Consider the following 23,797-nt stretch of genomic DNA (forward strand, 5'->3'; position numbering starts at 1 on the left):
ATTTGAGATTATTAAAATTCATACTTCTTAGATTTAGTCAATGTCTTCACACAGAATATTTATTCTACATATATAGTTTGTAGAATAAATAATTTGTAATATTATATTGATTTTAGTTAAAACAAGTTCAGTTACATTTTACTTAATATATTCATATTAACATTTTATTGCTGGTGAAGATGTCAATAATGTATGGAGGTAATCCAGTGTATTTGTTTAAACTACTGTATATTTATGCTAGTGCTTTTTAATTTTATAAGAGAGGATCCATTAGTTATATAAACATGAGAAAGACTCCTCAGTTTTGGCCTGAGTTGTCTTACCTGAAGTGTTTTATTTTCATATTAAACTTTATAAAATTTTAATATCAGGTATTAAAATGTCCAGAGTATTTAGTTGAATAATGCTAAGAATTTTTTCTCAATAAATCTTAATATATTTTTTAAAAACTTAAAAATTGTGTGAGTTTATAAGAAATTGAATAAAAAAATAAGAAAAAACTTTAAATTTACCAAAGGACATTGGTAAATAATTCACACAAGAAGAAACACAAATCGTATAAAAACAATCCTACCTTACTTGGAATTAAACTAATGTGAATTAAAACAATGCAGATTCATGTTTTTGTCAATCATATTGAAAAATATAAAAGTAAAGATAAGGTTCAATATAATCAAAGATTTAATAAGATGGGTGTCTTTATATACTAATGATAGAATTAAAAACTTGAAAGAAATAATTTGGCTTTATACAATAAAAGTTTAAAAACAATTCTTACCCTTGATAATCATTGATAATAATTTCCCTTTTAGGAATCAATCCTAAGAAATTAATTAATGATGTTGACAAAGTAACATAATCTCATAGTACATTTATATGGCAAAACATTGAAAGCAATTGACACGCGCAACAGAAGGGGAGAATTAATTAGATTTTGGTGCACAAGTGGTTCTCAAGCTTGATTTGAGTATCAGAACCACTTATTACAAATACAGACGGCTCAGGCCTAACCTTGCTGTATCAAATTCTGTTGAACTGGGAGCAATGTTTCTACATTCTTACAGTGTTCCCCAGGTGATAGTATTGATAAGCACCAATGACTCTTAATGACTGAATGCTTTACAACTATTGAAAGTTTTTAATAACAAGAGAAAATGCATTAGTATAATATTAAGTAAAAAAAAAAGGAAGTTGTGTCTTCATTGTGATCCTAATTTGAGAATACAATATTATATCCATGTTAATGGAAAAATACAGCTATGAAGGGATTATAATTAATTTGGATTGCATTTTGTTCTTTAAGTTTCTCCACACAATTAAAATGTCTACATTGAGAAATGATACTTTAATAATCAGTAAAAACAAAATAAAAGAAAACCCCCCCACAAAACTCTCAGCATTATTTTATAATGTAATGTCTAATAGGATTTGATTTTATGCAAACCAAAATGTATATTTTATTTTGGATCAAAAATTTGAGGAAGAGGTAGAATTTAGGAGTTATTTTTTAAAATCTCAGAAAAATATTCATTGTTTCTGATTATGTGGTTTGCTTTAATCCACTTAGCTTTGTGTCTCTAGCCAGAGGTTGGAGGAAATGTGATGAATTTGGCTTCTACCAAAATCCTACCTTACTTGAGGGGAACAAGTCAGGCAGAGAAGTATGAGTAATGCTTCAATTAAGAGGCCTACCCCATTAGATGGGATCTGCAGGAGGTTAATAGAACTTTCAGTGGCCTAGAGAGAAGACTTGCTGTTCCACACACAGTTACAAAGAAAAGGTGAATTTTTCCCTTAAAGCTGAACTAAATGATTGTGACTTTAGTCCTGCTAAGTGGGCCATTAAAAAAATGTATATATCTCTATTTTTAGAAAAAAAGATTCCATGCCTGACAACTATGCTAGTGACCTAAAGAAAAAAATACGTTTCAGTGTTTTTTAGAGGAATTTTAAAAAATTCAATTTTTAACCATTTTCCGCATATCTACTATAGTCCTTTTTTGAAATGAAAGTAAAATTCCAGATTGTAAAACTCATTTGATTTAAATTTTGTTATGCTCTAAAAAAAAAAAAATAGATGCAGAATTTTTCTCAGGACTGATCTAATAAAAAATAGCAATTTCATAAAAAATAAATAAACAATTTTCATATACTAGTCGTTCTGTTATTTAAATAATTGTGTTGTCAGTATCATCATGAGTGTTGCATATGTAAAAGTCTACCACATATAACAAGATGAGATAGGCAAGGAGGAGGAAAATCACATGAGATTTAAATTATATGGCTTAATTAATGATGTCACTCCAAAATAATAGTGTATGGAGGAAATTAGCTGAAAAACAGAGAATTTGCAACAAACCCCAGAACTTTTCTATAAAGTCAATTGATAACTCACTGAGAAAAAGAATGTTTTATCAACCAAGAAAATATGAAAATTAAATAAAAACCAATAGGCTGTTAAATGATAAGGAGTTAAGAAGTAAATATGTCTAATCTTAAGGAAAGACATTTGGGTTCACAGTTCTGCCCCCTATCAGCTATTTACACCTGGAGAGTAACTAATTCTCCACATTATTGATGCTTCACTAAGTTTTCTATTTAACTTGTAGCTGCTTATTATTTTTCTTTCCAAATTATTCTTTCCAGTAAACAAGCACAAGACTCTTTTTCCTTCATTGGATTTGTGCACTCAATTTCAAAGGCAGAATTTGAACTAAATTGCTATGCAAAGGTTTTTAGAAAAGATATTAAGTTTCATTCCAGTTTGTTTATACAATGGGGAGATTTGCCCAAATGACATGATGACATGACTAATTAGTTATTTAGTATCAAAATTAAGAGGACTTTTTTTTTTTTTAACATGGAAAGACAGTTCAGGCCCAACATGATTTATAATGATTATTTGAAATTACTTTAATAAGACACTATCAATTAAGTTAATGTATAGAGAGACCTTTGGGTTTTATACTCCAGGGGCATCAAAGAGAGCTGAACCAATTCAATAGACTCTGGGTTAGACTCTAGACATTGTCTCTAAATCGTGTTTTCCTGGAATGTCCTGACTAATTGCTATTTGAGAAGTAAGTCTGAAGAAGGTGATTCTTTGAAGGAACACTGTGACTTTTGCGAAGATGTCTGCCAGTAATTTAGTTTGAGCACTAGCTAGAGATTGTGAAAATGAAAAATTTAATTACATTTGTAGTGTTGAGTGTGTCTTTTTTATTTAATAAATATTTCATGCAGTTTAGTTTCTTGAGTTTGTCAATTTTTGGTCATAGAGTAGAATTTTCTATCCTCTTTTGGGTCATGAATCTCTTTTAGAAGTAAAGAAAGCTATGGATACTTTGTCAGGAAAGATGTACAAACTTACATACCAGCATACACATTCAGGGGATTCACAGACTTGAAAGGGCAATCATAAACAAAGATAAATATCTATCTTAGTTATTTTAAAATCAATTAATGACTACTTTCAAGTATAGCTATTCAAGGTAAGAGAAATGAAAGTATTTCTATGACTCATTATATCTCGAGAATTATAATAGAGCAGAGGTTATTAGATTGTAATTTGGCAGAAAGGCACTTCTTTCTAATTAAGGTACTAGCCTCAATCTTTGATCTTCTGCAAGCATAATCATGTGTGGAACTTTTAGTTTAGTTTAGTATTTTTTTTTATATTTTTCTGAAGTTAAAAGCTTGGAGGCAGTCTGACAGACTCCCGCATGCACCCTACCGGGATCCACCCAGCATGCCTACCAGGGGGCGATGCTCTGCCCATTTAGGGCATCACTCCATTGACACGGGAGCCATTCTGGTGCCTGAGGCATAGGCCATGGAGCCGTGCTCAGTGCCTGGGCCAACTTTGCTCCAATGGAGCCTTGGCTGTGGGAGGAAAAGAGAGAGATAGAGAGGAAGGAGAGGGGGAGGGGTGGAGAAGCAAATGGGTGCTTCTCCTGTGTGCCCTGACCAGGAATTGAACCTGAGACTTCCACACACTGAGCCAAAGCTCTACTGCTGAGCCAACTGGCCAGGGCCTCGTGTGGAACTTTTAAAAGACTGCATGTTAAATCAATAAAAATTAAAAATAAAAACTGTCAAAATACTTTTAGTTATCCTCAAATAAAATTGAGAAAATAGCAATTATTCATATAAATAATGTAAATTTAATTTATTTGTGGTGGCCATGGGGTAATGTTTGAGATAATATGGGATCAAGTCTGTGGCCCAAAACACTCTGTTGTTTTATCATTATCTGTGATCAAATCATACAAAAGAGGGTTTTATTTCAAGATAAGATCACAGCTACCTGGATTGTGAAGTGCTTCAGGTTATCTCTGTATATCATTCATTTTTAAAAATGTGATTCTTACTCTACAGTTAAATTTCAAAATTTCAAGAACTAGTGGCTGTTCCACTCAGTGAACGTGAGCTAGTCAGCGGTACTAGGCCTTTCATGCAGATGCCTCACCTAGACCACTATTTGCTGTGTGGACTGTTCCTTTCCCAGACGGGATTCCTTCATCTTCTAGACCAGTGGTAGTCAACCTGGTCCCTACCGCCCACTAGTGGGCATTCCAGCTTTCATGGTGGGCAGTAGCGGAGCAACCAAAGTATAAATAAAAAGATAGATTTAACTATAGTAAGTTGTTTATAAAGATTTATTCTGCCAAACAGCAAAAATCCGATATAAAGTATTTGGTAAGTAATTATTATTATATGCTTTAACTTGCTGTAACTCTGCTTTATAAATTTTATAAAGTAAAGTTACTTCCCTACTTTATAAATCACCATTACTGTGGAACCGGTGGACGGTTAGAAAATTTTACTACTAACAGAGATACAAAAGTGGGTGGTAGGTATAAGAAGGTTGACTACCCCTGTTCTAGACTGTGCTCCTTATTGTCTTTGTATGGTTTCCAGAATTCTACACCATGCCACAGGCCATCAATCATGTTTCCATTTCCCACCCTTTGCTGATTCTTAGAAACTTTCATTAATTGCTTTAAAGAACCAGAATCCTACAATTTTTGAGTCAAAATGGAGTTTACAGGTTGTCTTCGCCTTTCTCATTTTACAGATATGGTCACTGGGGTCTAACGAAAGTTAGGTGACTCACTCACCAGAGCCCAGCTGGGAGGCAGGATTTCTGCTTTCTGGTCCAGTGCTCTTTCCCACCTTTGCAGATACCTTTGTTTCTTGTGAGTATCATTTACTCATATGCAGTTAACTATTTATTCATCCTTCCTATGGCTCTCTAAGAATGCTTTTCATTTTCCTGAGAAGTCTGTTAGGCTTGGTAGGCAGGTTAAGCTTGGACTCAGATTGCATTAGTAAGTTGTCAACTCTGTCCTCTCTGGCTAAATACTCCTTAAATTGAGATAATACTTCAAAGGAAGGCAATCTTGCCAACTGATCTGATCCTTTAAAATATTCAAGAAAGAAGTACAAAAGTAATACAAATAACCTAATATGATGACTTGATAAGATAGTAACATTTATCTTCGAAGGTTAAGACATGATAGATCAATTTTTATACATACAAGGGTCTTAATGATTTAAATTCTAATCCTTTAGGATTATCTAATCATGGATCTTCAAGAATAGCATTATACAGAAACTTTATTAGGATGAATTAGAAAATTTTTCACAGAAGAAACAGAAATGTAAAAACAAATAATAAATAACAAAGCCAAACCCCAAAAATTCAATCTTATTTTTGTGTTTTCATTTTTCTTCCTTTCCTACAGCCAATTATTTATTAAGAACAGTTCTTCTGAAAAGTGTCTTCCAAATTTTATTTCCATCACTATCACACAGGCATCATCTTATTCAAAGCCTTATCATCTGAGACAAGATCCATTGACTTTCTTTTTTTTTTGTTGTTTTTTTGACAAGCATCAACTCGTAGTTGTATCACTTACATTGTTCATTGATTGCTTCTCATATGTGCTCTGACTAGGGGGCTCCAGCTGAACCAGTGACCCCTTACTCAAGCCAGAAACCTTGAATTTAAGCCAGCAACCTTGGACTTCAAGCCAGCGACCATGGGATCACGTTAATGATCTCACACTCAAGCCAGTGGACCTGCACTCAAGCTGGTGAGCCTGTGTTCAAGCTGCATGAGCCCACACTCAAGCCAGCAGCCTCAGGTATTCGAACCTGGCACTTTAGTGTCCTAGGTCAACACTCTATCCTCTGCACCACCACCAGTTAGGCAAGATCCACTGACTTTCTCAACCCATTCTCAGCTACCCAGAGTCAGAATAACCTTGCCTCTCTGTCTTATAGTGCTTTGTGAAAAACCATCAGTGATTCATGATTGTCTCCAAGATACTATCTAAGTCTTATTTTTTTGACATTCAAAGCTTCCCAACAATTCAGCTTATACCTACCTTTTAAAGTGTAATTTTATTATTTTATTTAGGCAGATACTGTGTCAAGTTCTTCATATTCTCATTGATCTTCATTGAATCCACATGGCTAGTTAAGGGCAATGGTGGGATTAGACCCCAGGTCTGTGTAACAGATGCCATCTCTTAACCACTCTAATTCCCCAAATAGCTGTTCTTTGCTTGCATCCAGTCTGCTAGTTTCCTTATAGTCCCAAAAATATTTTATTCAGAAATGACTTTAATCTTATAATAGAATCTTCATCAGAAATTCACTTTTTCCCATTCTATCATTTCTAAAATTCTTATCGTTTTCCAGTAATCACTCATTGACTTATTAATTCAACTAATATTTATTAATTGGTACATCTGAATTTTTTAATGAAGTCTTTCCGATTTACTCTATATTCTTTCTATATCCTGCTTCTTTAAAGGATCCATTATCAGAGCATTCACATTTTCTCTGAGTCACACATTATTTTATAATGTTGTGTCTACATGTTTTTTTCTTTCTCGAAGGACAGTAACTGTGTCTTATGGTATGTTATACCATTCTCAGCTTTAATACAAGACAAAAAAATATAGTAGGAATTCAATAACTACATGTACAGTTGATATCTCAGTGAGTTAACTTGAGGTACTACTTTGCAAGTAATCTATTAAAATGAAAGAATAATGTACTGGACAATAAAAGGAAATCTTTTGACCACAAAACCTAATAAATTTGAGAGAAACTCACAAAGAATGTTTTAAAAACAAAACAAAATAAAACAAAACAAAGCAAAAGGCTTAAAATCTGTCTATTAAATATTCACAAGAGGGACATTAAAATTACTTGGTACTAGTATCTTTATGAATAATAGCAAGCGATTTGGTCCATTGTATAAAAGTTATCTAAAGGGATTATAGAAAGTTAAAATAAATGTACCATCAATTCAGTTTGTGTAGGTGAACAAGGAAAGAATACTAAATGATAAAACCAAATACAAGTTTGAATATGAATATCAAGAAAAATCTGGTACTTCTAACCAAATTCTAAGATAAAAATTCTCAGATAATGGTATTTTTATAACTTAGTTCTAGTCTACTTATGTGTAGCAAATAAAACATGTCACGTTTAGAAAATGCTTCTGTTACTAAATATACTATTTAGTGCAATTCAGCACATTTTAGAAATTAAAAATTCTGTTTATCATCAACAGATATTAAATGCTAACTATGTTTGATTTAACTTAATTAAGATTTATTTTACTGTTTATTTAAATATGTATTTGATTCAGTAAATATGTCTAATTAAACTTTATATGCAAATAATTTAAATTTTCCATCAAGTTCTTAAGAGAAACAATTAAACTTTCAATTTTTCTTTTTTTTCTTTTTATTAATTTTAATTTATTGTGTTTACCTGAATTCAAGTGTCCCACTGAATATAACTCCCTCACCCCACCCCTGTGTCCCTTTTTATACCCCCTTTACTTTCCTCCCTCTAACTCCCTCCCCCCTTCCCTCTGGGATTTGGTGTTCTGTTATCTATATCTCCGTGTTATGTATACATAATTTCACTAATTCTTCACCTTCTTTGATCCCATCCCCTCAGCCCCCTTCCCTCTGACTCTGTCCCTCTGGTCCCTGTGACCCCACCACTGCCTCTATTTTGTTCCTCAGTTCACTTTGTTTATTAGATTCCACATGTGAGTGAGATCATATGATATTTTTCTTTTTCTGCCTGGCTTATTTCACTTAGCATAATAATCTCTAGGTCCATCTATGCTGTTGCAAAAAGTAAGGTTTCTGGTTCCTTAGCAGTAGACTAGTACTTGAACATAACTGAAAATATATAACTTAAAATATCTTTTAATTGATCTTGCTTTATTTACATTATCTTTTATCTTGGATTTTGGTTAGGTAGGAGAATAGCATAAATAAAAAAAGAAAATTGAATGATAAAAATCGTCTTTAGAAATAGGGGTCACTAGCTCATGGGATCTTGAAAGAAGGCTGGCTGAACCTGCCATTTATAGGAAGTTCACACAAGACAGCATGTAGCTTTTCTGTTACTCTTTGAAAATAGCTGAAGCCTAAAAAATCTTTAAAAATTTTAAGTTAATGGCATTCTAAGTGAAACACAAAGCTGCTTATTTTTGAGGACAACAGAACTCCTGGTCATATTTCAAAACAGAAATCTATTCTCTTATTTATTTTTATTAAACAATTTAAATAGGAACAAAATGACTGAAATTGTAAATTCTTAAAATAGCCTCACCTACATTTACTTCTATCAGTGTTATTGATAGGACAGACACAGTCTTTCAGTTACTTGCTTCTCGTTGTAAGTTGGGTATTTTTTAAGTTACCAATTTGGGCACTACCATTAACTATTTTAAATATACCTAGCAACTGAATGTGAATTCTATAAGATTAATACTTTTCACTTTACTGAGCAACAAACCAAAACAAAAAAACTGTTCATTTCAATTTCAGGTTATCTGAAAAAACTAAGACTCTACGAAACCACTAGTAATTCTTTTCTTGCATGAGATTACTGTAAAATATGTCATAAGAATTCAAAGTACACAACAAATCTGCCTGACATAACTAATGTTTGTGTGGATATCAAATTCTAACACATAAGTAGTCTGGTAAAAAATATTGTGACATTTCTTTTTGTGTACGATTGCTTAGGCCAGCAATGTTTGTATGAAACATCTGGCATTTTAGGATTCAGGAATGAATAAATCAGGAGTGAATAATGTGCTTCTACTATACCCTATACTTTTCACTAAAGGATTCAGTGAGTGAGAAAGTCAAAATTAGGTTCTATTCAACATCTCACAACAAATGCGTTATCTCCAGGAAGTCCAGTGCTTAGGTTTCTGGTTTTGGTGACTATTGTAGTATCATTATCTACATCAATAGTATATGTTGGTATTAAATCAAATTTTTCTTTCATGTGTCCTCTCATGTATGTTCTTAATCATATGACTGCTATGATTCCTGTTCAGAAAACAATAGTTTTTAACAAAAATATACACTTCTGAAATTATTTTCTTTCATTAAAAAACATCAATAATCCAACTTTAAGGTTATGTCAGGATTCAAGCACATTTGTAACAAAACCACAGAACTGTATTTCTGAAAGATGATGACTACTCACTGGTGACAAATTGCCTAAATTCTCATTCTTTTTTGCACATTTCTTCCTCTTCTACAATTTCCTTCTTCTTGAGCCTTAATTGTCTCAGTTACCTGATCCAGAGCTTTCCTAAAATCTATTTGAGTCATACAATATCTAGTCTCCTTGAAGGGCAACTATATATAGCAAAGAACTACAGCTGCATAGGATCTGGAAGCTGGTTCTTCATAATCCAGATGGTCCACCTTTCTTCTGATATTTTGAATTCTGGATGCTTTTTAAATTACCTAATTTGTTCCTCACCTTAAAATAGAGTGCCAAAGGCAGAAAATACTGGTGATTTCCACGGACAACAACATAAAACATAAGAGGTAACAATAGAAACCATTAAAAGCAATAGAAGAGGCCTAGGAAGAGGATCTATAAGCATGAAGAAATACTGCTCAAGATAATATTACTTACTTTTTCTACCCACAGTTTTCATATGGTACCTTAAAAATCTCATTGTTTATACAACTTCACACCAAAAATCTAGCCTAATTATATTTAAAATTATTTGTGATTGAAATTAAATCAGCTGATTCTTTTAATTAAAAATTTTTTATAATGATATATTTTCTATAGAAACAGTTAAGATTTTAGTTTTACTATTTTGTAACCCCATTACCTTTTAGGTTGGATTGTCAGTTACTATCCATATTCTACATATAGAGAAATGAACTGCTGATGACAATTTCTTAGGGCCTATGCTGTAATCTAACCTTTAATGGAAGTCTGGCACTCTTAATTAATAATGATGGGTAATATAAATGCATTAGCATATAACTAATATGACTTGTGTGAAGGTTTCTTTTTTTTCCTGCTATAACATTTTGTAAGTGGATGTTCATATAACTATATACACAGGTAGCAAGCTGGTTTCCTGATGCTGGTGGGTTAAAAAATATAAATACATAATGAAAAAGTAATTAAAAAGTAGGTGGGGGAGGGGTTTCCTTCAAATAGATGGAACCCATTCTTTTGAAAGAAAACTCCCCTCTTACCTTGGTCCTGGAGCTGGTTAGTTCTCCTCTGTCCTCCTCCTAGGGGAGAAATACCCAAAGTTAAACAATAATAGAACATGGTCTTGTATTAAAGTCAAGTTCAGTTCTGGCCAACCCTTTCCCCAAGTCTCACAAGACACTACCAACTGCCTGATATACTGGGGCATTCATTGAATTGAACTTAAAATCCATTTTAAGGATTAAGCCAAAGGGAAATGAACATTAGCTGTATAAAGAGGACGAATTGTCTGCTTTTCAATCAGCCTATTTGTCAAAGCTCCAATAAACAGAAGACTGACTAAGAGCATGGGAATTCATGGAAAGGTAGTGCTTGGGTAAATTTTATCAGTTGGAATGAACCATGAGGGCGTATCATGGGAAGCACCCAGAGTTCCTGAGGGAAGAGGCATGCTATGGTGTTTCAGCCCATCTCCTTGATGTTCCTTGTGTCCTTTGAGGATAAAATGATGGTGCTACAAGTAACATGTTTAAAGCAGTACTAAATCTGATATGAACAAGAATTATTGTAAAAATGAAAAAAATCTAAAGGGTGATTAGATGGGAGGGTTAGGAATAAGTCTGGGATATGGGTATAATCAGAAGCTATGTACTTGTTTTACTTTTTAAAGCAGGGGATTGCAGGTAGGCTAAAGGTGGAGCTTTTATATATTTATTTTTCTTAATGTGTCTAAGACTCTCAGTGTCTTTGCAGAGAAATAAGGCAGCATGGTGAAAGAAGATGGATTTGGGAATTAAACAGTAATGAGCTTCTATTCCAGCTCGGTCACTTATCAGGTCTTTGACCTGAGTTTCAGCAGCACCATCTGTCCAGCTGAAAATAGTAGCACTGATGTCAAGTTGTTGGAGAAAATGTATTAATATACATATGCTTGGTATGTATTATTTAAATTTTACTTCCTTTTTATTCATATGAACTTTGCTATGGTCTTTTCTTATTTGAGTTACTTTGTCTCTTTTGAAACAACTGTCTAATTAATTGAGCTTAGAGTCAGTTCCTAGTTACCCTTTGGCATAATTTCAGAGTTAGTGACTGGCTCCCATAAAAAATAATAAAATAAAATACCAGACAATTGATTGAATTCCGTGAGACATGAAAGAAAGTGGAGACCAAGAATGAGCCCGAACCCATACAAAGATCATGTGCTATTGTTATTTAACTTTGGGTAACTTATTAAAATTCTTTATCAAGTAAAATGACATCAGGTGAGAAAATGGATGTACTTTGGAACCTTGAATTGTCACAATATGTTCCAGAGACGTCAAAATGAAGGATGTTGTAATCATTATTTTAATGACCATTATGAAAATGTACAGGGAAAAAAACACTCTATGCCAGATTCTGTGTTATATACTTCTGTTAGAGTTACGATTTATTTAGTGTTATATTCATCCTATGAACTTTAAACAGCTTGAAGTTACATAATAAAACTCCTCCAACTACAAACATATATATGGTTTCCCTCATGTTCCTCCTTGGGTGAGAACTTTGACTTCATTTATTATTTTTAATGAATATTCTAAAACTGGATTTTTTTTTTTTGTAAACTGGTCTTTTATCCAGTAGACTCTATAAATTCCAAAGAATATATACAGAAATAAAGCATTTCCTTTTTTTCTGAATAAATACATTCAGAAATTATAAAGCTGTGCTATAAGTGGAAAAAAGAGGAAATTGTGTTTTATAAAAACCTATTTCATTCACAAAAACCACTTCATATGACAGAATTTTGAAGTAAATATCTACCTTCTGAAATGATCTGAGAATCTATGAATAAGAATAACTGTGTACCCTGCCTGGATTGGGCAGAATTACAGTGGCTATGAAGTCTTCATGCTTCAGGGCATAAAATGATTGCTATTTGAGATGAGGGGAAAATGAAAAAGAAATTAGATGGTATTGCAGTTGTTGGTGTTATTACAATGCTCTTAAAAATCACCCTAAAATATGACATATTGAAACATCACAGGATACCACATGACATGGGTCACTTTTTATCATATCTAAGCATGGAAATATATGTTTTATTCTAAAAAACTATCAAAGCAAGCCCTTCTACATGCATGTACTTTACTTTTGCTCTTTTATTACCCTTTTTATATAATCCAATGAATTTTGTCAGATTTGTACCTTGCCAAAAATTTGATGTTGGTATATAATTTTAAATGTCTCTATATATAAACATACAAGACCTGTGTCTGTCTCTAGTTCTGTGGTTTTTATAGGGAAGTACTTTCCTTAAATAATTTTCCATTTCATAATGTAGACACACTGTGACAAAAACAGCTATTCACTGAAGAAGTGGCTTATTAATTCAAAAACTGGATGAGTTTCTATTGCAGTTCTGGGAATGAATTTTCCCCACTCTTACTGTCTGCAGCTTCAAAGAGCTACAAGAGAATTCTTTGGTTGTTTTGCTAAAGATAGTTCAGGGCATGACTCAGAATCCCAGACTCTCTACGTGGGAAAGTAATTCAGATGTCACTGTCACAGTGTGGGGTCTAAGAGATATTTAGAGCCCTTCTACTTCTCCTTCAACAACTCTGATTATTGGGGATCATAAGCAACTTTCCCCATTTTTTGGACTAGTTATAACTGTAAAATCTTTGTGTTGACCTGAAATCTACTTCTGTGTAATTTCTTCAACTTAAAAAGTTTATTTAGTATTTAATATAAATTAAACATTATAGTTTCTTGATCTCTATATGAGGATTTTCTTTTTCTTTTTTAGATTTTATTTATTCATTTTTAGAGAGAGAGGAGAGGGAGAGAGAGATAGAGAGAAAGAGAGAAGGGGTGAGGAACAGGAAGTATCAACTCCCATATGTGCCTTGACCGGGCAAGCCCAGGGTTTTGAACTGGCGACAATGCTTTATCCACCGCGACACCACAGGTTAGGCTTATATGGGTATTTTCAATATACCTGAAAATTATCAAATTGCCAAAATTATAGCATGAAAGAATGACAGAATGGTTTAGTGAGTTTTTAAAGTAAACTACATTTATATTAAGTCTTTGTTTTGTTTTGTTCCATAAGAGCACTGGAGAGAGTCAGAAGATTTCAGTTCTAATTTCAGCTGTGGGACTGTGGGCAAGTCACTTAACATCGCTAATTTGTAATGCCTTCACCTATAGCAAAAGGCATTAGTAGAGGGTTAAAAAGAGCAAGTAAACAAACAGATACGGAAATGGTTTCAAAGTACCATGCTTTGTGGTTACTATTACTGTTTCACTTAAGAAACACACTGCTCATAACTTTTTAGCATTTCTTAGTAAACTGAATTTAAACATCATCTTATAAATGTGAACAAATTAAAAGAATACTAAATTATATACTAGCTGATTTTTTACTTTATATATTATCATTGCAATGCTGTTTAATAGAAAGCACTTTTTTGTTCTTCTTTTGCTATGCCTTCTACTTTTTACTCTGGGAGACAATCTAAAGTCAGTTTTTCTTGGATCCTATTTACTCTACTTCTAACTAGCCTCAAATACAAACCCAAGGTTAGGGTATGACTTAGGGCTCTAGATACTTGCTTTCATTTTAAGGTTTCTATTTCTCATTTTTTTAAAAAAATGTTCTTGATGCTAAAGGCACTAGCAACTTAGAGCAGCTGTTAGTTGCTGATAACACTTTTATGATTCTTTTTTTGTGGTCCAAGTTGCAAATGCTTGAAAAGAGGGGAGACTAAGGCTGGAGTGCCGTTGATGCAGTCTTTGAGTGACTAATGGGGTTTTGACACTTTGTCATTTCAAAAAGGATGTTCAGAAGTTACATATCTGTTGTCCCAAATATGAAACAACTAGGACTCTATGACAGTAGAGGCCTGTCTCCTAGGAGCTCTTGATACTTTTATACAATCTTCTGTGCAGCAAAGTGACAGTGGAGAAGGGGCCACACACTCTTCTATTTTCTCTGAAAGTGAGAAGCTTTTAGTGTTTTCATGACTCCAACTTAATTCTTATTTTTGCTAACTCCCAAATATTTAACACTTACGGAAAACAGATGGAATTTTTAACATTTCTGTAAAAAATAAAAAATAAAAATCTGTGTGTCCATTTCTTCATTGAGTATCCAGGAAAAAAGTAATCTAAGGACTTTGTATGGTCAGGGGATTTAAAATGATAGATTTCTCCCACACTCCATTATTGTATATTTTGAAAGGCAGACTTGTTGGTAGGGATATTTTTAGGCCTTTAATTTTTCTTCATTGTTAAATGATGTGATATTAAAGGAGCACTTTGAAATGGTTTCACAAAAGGCTTTGAAAGTGTATTTCATTTTGTGGATTTTTGGGTTTTCAGAAAGTAGGGAATCTGCCTATTTAAAATAAGCTACTTTTACTTGTGAAAAAGACTTTTCTGGTATTTCAGAGGATATACTATGTGTTTACAGTATTTATAACTTTTGTTAGTATAATTATTATTTATAAAATATTCCTAATCAATGTGACACACATTCTGAGAAAGCTTGGGATCATGGCTGGGGATTTTTGAGAGTCAAATGGTGATTTTTCTCCCCAGGTGTTGCCAATTGCATATAATGCTGTGTTTATGGCAAAATTATCTCAAATGTATGCTATTTTATTCTGAAAATAGAGTGATAGGGCTGATTTGGTGGAGGTACAATGAAAATAAATGCTCTACTGTTTCTTATTCCCAGCTAAGTTTAAAAATATATATAGTTCTAAACCAGAGTCTTTACTATTTGTCCCACTCATTCCAAATGACTGCCAAACATCTTATTTTCCTTTTCTTAAATATGAATCCTAAACTAGCCCCATCTCGTGTGATATTATCTTTAGACAAAAAAGAACGCTAATAATTTCTAAAGTTGAGATGGAGGAGTGGTTTCTTATATGCAATGCTGAAAAAAGTGGATACAATTTTCACTTTTATGAAAAATCGTTATGTACTATATAGGTGTTTATCATTAGTATAAAACTGTATTACAGTGTCATCATATAGAATGCTACACTTAGGAGTATATTACATCTCTGTAATAAAGTGAGCTTTGTAGTGTTTTATTATAGGTGTTTTATAGTTTTATGGTAAATCTGATTACCACACTTCCTCCAAAGTCTTCTCTGTGTGTGTTTTCCTAATATATTTTCTAAAATATTATTTACATGACTAATCATTCCAAATATAAAGATGCCCCCTCTTCCCTGTCCTGTGCAGTACCTCCCGCCATCTCCTCACTCTCAGCTGAGAGGGTCCCGGGACAATAAAGGAGGAGAAATGTTACTTCCTATGATTATCATGCTCCTCCACTTGCTTCTGCCAAACTGTTGTGAGAGTTATGTAAGAGTCATGCTTTCTCTGAGAACTGCAATGGTGCTTTCCTCTGCAGCAGCCTGTGCTGAAGCCTGCCAGGTTGTAATTTTCCTAGTGTCCTTTCCTTGAGAAAGTTGAGTCTGGAGAATAGGATCCTACACAAATGATGCATAAAAAGCAAAACCCAACAATAGTAAAAACTCCTGATTGTCTGGCCTTGCTGCTATTCTGAGAATAAATGAACAGCTACTCCTAAGCTAAATACAGGTGATGTTATAGTTGTAAAGTTCAAGGGCATTTAATATCTATAGAAGTCAGGGTCCTATTGTCTGAGGTCTTAGAGGGAATAAAATTAACCTGACCCATTTTATTAATTGACAGTGCCAAACAGCAGCTTTGTAGCTACTGTCAAAAGCTACATTATGCACAGCAGAAACGAAACAACCTTGTTTTGGAGAATTTAAATATTGGTCTAGATGCTAATATGAGGAAATGGAGGCAAATCCAATGGAAAAGTAATACGCTAAAGTTTGACACATATGAATCTACTTTGGATTCAGTCCTCCACATACCAGCCTTATGCATAAATTAACTCTTTTCATTTGACTTGAATATACCATCACAGTTAGCTCACAAAATTGTCTTAGCATTCTTTCTTGTCATGGAAGTGAAGGCTTTTATGTCATCACACCTTGTCAACTCATGCTTGCCAGGTGGGGTTGGGGATGTTGAAAGCCCCACATGGATAATTTCTCTGGTGTCCGGTATTTGTCTTACTGTTGAGACTTCACACAAAAGCCTCATACACATTTGTTGAGCCACACTAATTTATCTGATACAATATAACCACAGAAGCGGCAGCTCCAGGCATACTAACATCTGCAGCTCTTGCTATTTTCCTAGTTATAGGGTTCCTGCTTCCATAAATTTCCCTGCCATCTCTTGCCATACTTAAATCATTACAATTTGGAGATCATATCAGAGGTTTGCTTTGAATACCTGGATTTTATCTTCTTACAAAGGTATCTTAGCTGTGCTTCTTTCTAGATTTCAGCATTTTGGGGGCCTTGGTGATGGTAGGTGGGGCGTGTTTCCTTTACAGCCCTGGTGTCTTAGCTTTAGTTCTAGAACTCACATCTGGGCTTTCACTCACCAGCACGGGGGGAGAGGGGGATCAAACACACAGAATGCTCATGCACTTGCTTTGCTGTTCCTTTGTATCCCCTGTTTAACCTGATCACTGGCACTGCAATTGCTTCTGAAAAACCATTCCTTAGAGCAGGGGTCTCAAACTCGCGGCCCGCGGGTCGCATGCGGCCCGCCAAACAATTTTGTGCGGCCCGCAGACTAATCCACGAACTTCAAAATATTTTGGATAAAATTAAGTAAGTCTAGGGGCCTACTTGTATTTTTCATTTCTCTAGCATCCTAGCTAGATATTAGCTTAGTTAACAGCAGTTGTGATGCGAACTACAGTTTCTGGTCGTTTTGTGACACTGAGTAAACTGCATGTACGATTGTGCTTGTTGTACTGATTTTCTTTGTTTTCAACTGCAGTGAGAAAAGTGTTGCATAACAGTTGCCTTTTGTAGACCTAGTGTGGCCTGCCGAACGGCTGTGATCTTGCTCTGCGGCCCACATGCTGAGTTGAGTTTGAGACCCCTGCCTTAGAGTGAGCTGAAATGTAAAGATGAGTGACACAGTGTGGAACCTGTCTAGCTTCTAGACATGTGCCAGGAAAAAAAAAAACAACTTAAATACACTACTAATGTAAACACAAGTTCATCTACAGCACAGTTAGTATATATTAGATTATGAACTTTGTTCTTAGATACAACTTTATATTTCTTAAAAACACTTGGCACATGTAGGTTAAGACTACTTGACTTGGTTGGATATAGGTTCTGCATTCACATTAGTTCCATGCTGACAGTGAATTAATTTGACTTGTTAAGGATCTAGATATTCTTCTGGAAGATTGTTATCTTTATAGAATTTGTTTATAAGGCAGTTATGCGGAACGAAAGAGTAACAGTTAGGAATTCAGGCTTTATCAGGACTCTCAGCATTGAGATCTTGTCTTAGATCTGTCACCAAATCTGGTTGAGAGCTTAAACTATTAAAATTCTTTTGTAGCCATTTTATCTTGTTAACTTCAATTCTCTTTGAAGTGGTAGAAGCTAGACTGGCCACAAACCACCCATTTTCTTAAGCCAATTACTATAATACAGCTTCTAAGCACAATGGTGAGAAGGATCACACAGCTAAACATTGAATTTACAAAACTTTTCAGCCGTGGTGTTACCTACACTACCCAGAGTGAACCATATAAAAATAACCTGGTAAAGGCTCAGATAAAACTATCTGTTGAATGAACTGACAAATGAATGAAGGGAAATCAATGGCAAAAATGTATAATGCTTGGTAAATCTTAAAAAATGCAGAAACAAGCAACTTTTTCTCCCTTTTCCTGAGGAAGTATAATCTTAATCTTTTAAAGATAGGAAAGAGCTTAGTGAAAAATCTGGAATTTCAAATGGCAATGGGAAGTTTTATATTTTTTTACTGTACTCAACATCTAGAAAGAGAAGAATCAGCTGTTTGGGTTCTAGAGGGACTTATTTTCCCTGGGACACATGTAGCATTGATACCTTTACCATGTGACATCTCAGTTTTGAATGCAAAATACTCGGTATCCACAGCAAATATCAGCATTGTTATAGCAAACTGGGTGTTTGAGCATATCACCACTGGAGACAGGGGGGACTGTGTGTATATTTGTGAGTGTGTGCTGAGAGGTGCAATTGATTTGTTGTGTGTGTTTTCTAATCCCTAGCCCAATAGGCTGCATTCCAAAACATGATAGAATCACAAAAACTAAGTTACATGTAGGATCTTTTAATATGAAACCACAAAAAAAAAAAGAAAAAAGAAAAAGAAGGATGTTCATGAGTAAAAACATACCTCTTTTCATAATAGTTAAAATTAAAAAAAATATGTACAACTCACCTGCAGCTCATTTTAGAAAACAAGTTAAAGTTTATTCACTTTGAGGCCAAGTCTGCTCAGTAATATTATGTGCTTAGCTTTTAAAATATGTAATTTTATGGTTTTATTTTCTCAGTGTCTACATTAAGTACTAAGAGTTGACTTTTACTACCACCAAAGATAAACTACAGCTTTATCATTGCACACAAAAGTCAGAGAACCCTTTTTCTCTAACACTCCCAAGTACACCTGAACTGATGACTGAGTGTGTCTCACAGATCTCACATGGGAAAGTGGTTCCTTAGGGAAAACAGTTTTTCATGCATAATTTTGAATATTAAGTCTAATCCAATTTTGAATATTATGTCTAATCTGCCTTAACAAATCCTCCAAAGTCCAATTCCTGCTGAAAGCTTTTCTTACTCTGATACAGATCTAGACTTGGTCCAAGTGTCCTATGAAAGCAGTGATTGTGTTAAATACTGAAAGAGTTCAGAGGAAGGTGTGCTACTCTAATTCTCATTCTCAGTACTTCTGCCCCCGGACATGTTATTACTTTGGGGCTCTGACTTGCCTGTTCTAATCTCAGTGTGAGTGTCTGGTTTCAAAGGGTCAGCTCACGTTGCTGTGGGTTCTGCTACTGGGCATCAGTAAGTCTCACAGGCCTGACTTTTTTTCCAGATCAACTACGGATCAAATTCTTTTGGAACACCCTCCTTTTTTTTTGAAGAAGGGGTGGCAGAGCATTTGTCTTATTTTAAATACAGTCTCATAAACATCTTTAGAGAAAGCAAAATTTGAATGGAAATTATAGGAGGTTAGTTTTTAAAACCTTGGCTTCAATTATTAGGGTCATATATACAAATCCTTACAAAGTTCCCGGGGAAATCTCCAGACTTGCTCAACTGCTTTGCTCCTTGGAGGTACTTACACATATCTGAATATCTTTAAATCTGTATTCCTATCTAACGACTATTTAATAGTCAGCAAATCTATATTAACTAAATTATGATTCACTTAAACAACCTTACAAGTTTTATTTATTGCATAGTAAAGTCAAGAGCAGGGGTCCCCAAACTACGGCCCGCGGGCCACATGCGACCCCCTGAGGCCATTTATCTGGCCCCGCCACACTTCCAGAAGGGGCACCTCTTTCATTGGTGGTCAGTGAGAGGAGCATAGTTCCCATTGAAATACTGGTCAGTTGGTTGATTTAAATTTACTTATTCTTTATTTTAAATATTATATTTGTTCCCGTTTTGTTTTTTTTACTTTAAAATAAGATCTGTGCAGTGTGCATAGGGATTTGTTCATAGTTTTTTTTATAGTCTGGCCCTCCAATGGTCTGAGGGACAGTGAACTGGCCCCCTGTGTAAAAAGTTTGGGGACTCCTGGTCAAGAGTATAGTGGCTAGAGTGATATAGATAATATAGTAAAGATATATCTGATAGTAAAGTACACAGCTTTACTATGCAATAAATACCATAGTATGGTAGACATTTATACTACAGTAAAGTTGACAGTAAAGGTAAAATAAACATACTTCTTCTTTCATCTAAACTTTGCATTCCACTGCAATACCATATATGTCTATATATATACACACACACATTTAAAACAAGCTTTAAATATGTATTTCTTAGCCAGAGAAAGATTTTCACAAATGTTTTGGATTGCCAAGGGTATTGAAGAAGGAATGGGATGGAAGGTCATGACATTGACAATAATATAAGTTACATTGTGCCTATGGAAAGAAGGTTCAGGAGAAATATCAAGGTATGGAAAAAGTTGAGAGATAATATATAAAAGAGACTTTTTTTTAAAAAAATATCACAGGACTGAAAGTTTTCTTTAGAAGGTAACTTAAAAATAAATAAGCACAATAGTAAGATCTAAGTTCTTTCACTCATTAATATTTATAGTTTGTAGGTCCACTTGTAACAGGCAGTTAGACAGACATGCACGGAGCAAGGACTATAGGCCCAACACAGAAGGCCACTAGGGAAGAAAGTCCCAGGTGCTTAGCAACAGGCAGAACAACTGGTAAAACAAGGATCTTGCGCCCAGGGTAACCTTTCCTACCCTAGCATATTGCTAGTCATGCTGTTGGGACCCTTCCCTGAACTTTCCTCTGAGGCATGTTGCTGGCCCTGTGGGTTAGACCTCCTTAGCAGGGGAGTGAAAAAGGGGCAGAACAGCCTTAAATGATTCCTGTACAAGCCCTTGTATGACCACTCCCTTAAGCATTAAGCCTTAGAGATAACATCAAGGCCACAGTGTGTTTCAGCTCCAGGCCCAGAAAAGCAGCAAAAACTGACAAAGGGAAGCCACAGCTGACCTCAGGACCAGCTTCACTGATTAATGATCACCTGCAACCAGAGGAGAACGGGGTCTTAACAAAACACACCTGGAAAGCTCATGAATATTCTATTGAGATCCTCCCTTGGGGACCTCATCTACTATCTCCACCCTTAAAAGCCCTTGTGATGAGGACCTGGCTTGCTCTCCCTTCCAAGAACATTTCCTCATTTTACCCCCCTCCACCCTCCTCTTCCCCTTGGTCATTTCCCTTGCCTCTCTGTTTCTTCAAAGCTCTAAGGGACTTAGGGAGCAGTGGGCAGTGACCGCTCCTCCTGGGCGGTCTTCTCCCGAAACTGTCTCCAAGGTCCCTTTTTCTCTGACTTTCTCCCTGCATGGCCAATAAATTCTTCCTTTACTTGCTGGACATGGTCTCTTGATTGAGATCTTTCTCTCAAGGAGGCAAAAATCAAGGTGTCTTCTTTTCTCCAGTAACAGATTTACTTATAATTACTTCCGTGTTTTATATTAGAATCTATAGCTGCTAAGTTTAACAGTATCAATATACTCACCTCAAAATTGGAGAACCTATGTCAAAGTTCAGAAAAACAATAATTTCTGAGCATAGTTATTGACTCTCTGTAACAGAGAACTGTTAGTGGTAGTATAATCATATTAACATTTCATCGTACATGCCCAGCTAACATAGTTTGAAAGTCTCTTTGGACAGTAAAGAACTTGTATATTCTTCTTTTTTTTTTTTCTAAAGCAAAAAGTGGGGAGGCAGAGAGATAGACTACCGCATGCTCCCGACCGGGATCCACCCGGCATACCCACCAGGGGGCAATGCTCTGTCCATCTGGGCCATTGCTCCATTGCAACCTAAGCCTTTATAGTGCCTGAGGTAGAAGCCACAGAGCCATCCTCAGTGCCTGGGCCAACTTTGCACCAATGGAGCCTTGGCTGCGGGAGGGTAAGAGAGAGATAGAGAGAAAGGACAGGGGGGAGGGTGGAGAAGCAGATGGGTGCTTCATCTGTGTGCCCTGGCCGGGAATCAAACTTGGGACATCCACATGCTGGGCTGACGCTCTACCACTGAGCAAACTGTCCAGGGCCTGTATATTATTCTTTACCATAAAGATGAGTGTTAGTCATGGATACTGTAATAGTTTTGACCCAGTCACAGATATACTTTTTGTGATGACCCTGATTGCATTTGTTTTAAAGTCTACATTAAAACCCAAGTCCTTATATTCCATCCTGATTATATACCATACTCTTCCTCTTTTTTTTAAAAGTATTTTGACCAAACAGCAAGCTCTAGAAACTTAAAACACCCTTGACTGACAGAAGATTGCTAGTCCTTTGTCCACATTCTCTGGTTAAACTTATAGAAAAGAGAAAACTGTGTTCACTTTCTTAAAGTCTCATAATAAACCAAAACAGCAGAGTTTGTGAGAAAACCATAATTAATGACAATAAAACACATAAGTCTCACTATATCCAAAACTATTAACCTAAAGACCCGGGTTAAAAAGATCCTATAGAAAAATAGTTAGTCCTTACTGAATAATAGGGCAGAAAGGGTTCAAAGGCACTCTCTGAGCAGGTTTTTATGCTTTCTGGATCTTGCTCTGACGAATGCAGTAATTTTGAATTTGCTCCTACAAACTAAATCATTTATTAGAAGGTGCTTATTAGTCCGTCTCTACATTAGTTTGCCTCTTTTGTAACAGAGGAATCATAGTCAAATGAGAATGAGAATTGAAGCTTAATGAGCTTCTTGCTTAGCTGGACTGGGGGTGTTGGAGTGAGGAGGTGGGGGATTAGGTGAATGGGGGTTAGTCCTCAGTGTTCTTCCAAGGTTCTCAAAGAAAGGACAAAATGACTGTGGTTTTGGCATGCAGGGTCCAGCTTGCTCAGGAAATTGTGGCATGCATAAAACAAAGAACATAAACAAACTCGCCATCCAGGAAGCCGACTCTAACAATTGCCTCATTAACAAGATCCAGGGAAGGACAGGAAAAGAGGAGGAAGTCAATAGCTGATTATTATACAGTTCTAGACAGACAAGCCCTTCAGCTTCCCCCTAAACAATCCTTGTAGTGTGGATTTGACAAAGTGGCACATTTAAGAGGGAAGTCTTGCCATCAATGCGAATCAGGCACACTCGTATCTGAGGGCCAGATTCAGTCCCTGGAACTTGACTTTATCAGTAGACATAAGACAGAGGACAAGACAGCAACATCCACAAAGAATTAATTAAGAGCAAAAGCGACAGCCAGTGAATGTAATCAATAGCCTGAATGCCAATCTACATATCAACTACCATTGCTTTCTCCCCTTCTATTTCTTTTAAATTATTTTCACTCAGGTGCTTTTATAACTATGCTTTCAACAGAGATTTATTTGCTAGTTGGCCTCATTGACTTTACATATCTTCACATTGTATTATACAAAATATTCCCTTAAAGACCAAACTTACTGATGCCAATTTAAGTTTCTGAATTGTTGAAATTTTTTTTGAGTAGAATTTTGTTGATAGTTTATTAGTTTAGCTTTGTCCTTGCACATTTCTCCAGTTTCATATGAGAGGGATGGTCACATAAACCTGACTTGCCAAAGTCCACACCCAGATTTGCTCTTT

The 23,797-nt window shown here is 35.2% G+C and overlaps 1 protein-coding gene across 7 annotated transcripts in view; it reads right to left on the reverse strand.

Moving 5' to 3' along the window:
- The window catches only part of GRIA4 (glutamate ionotropic receptor AMPA type subunit 4), a 397,987-nt gene that overhangs the window by 18,448 nt on the left and 355,742 nt on the right, over window positions 1–23,797 (reverse strand). The window contains exon 14 of one of the 7 annotated variants that reach the window (XM_066247654.1): window positions 10,566–10,604. The exons of the other annotated variants lie outside the window; for them this stretch is intronic. Within the exon in view, the coding sequence (XP_066103751.1) occupies window positions 10,583–10,604 (22 nt within the window). The 3' untranslated portion in view covers window positions 10,566–10,582. The remainder of the gene's footprint in view (window positions 1–10,565; window positions 10,605–23,797) is intronic. 7 annotated transcript variants of the gene reach the window in all.

The sequence above is a fragment of the Saccopteryx bilineata genome, chromosome 1, assembly GCF_036850765.1.
Source record: "Saccopteryx bilineata isolate mSacBil1 chromosome 1, mSacBil1_pri_phased_curated, whole genome shotgun sequence".
NCBI lineage: Eukaryota > Metazoa > Chordata > Mammalia > Chiroptera > Emballonuridae > Saccopteryx > Saccopteryx bilineata.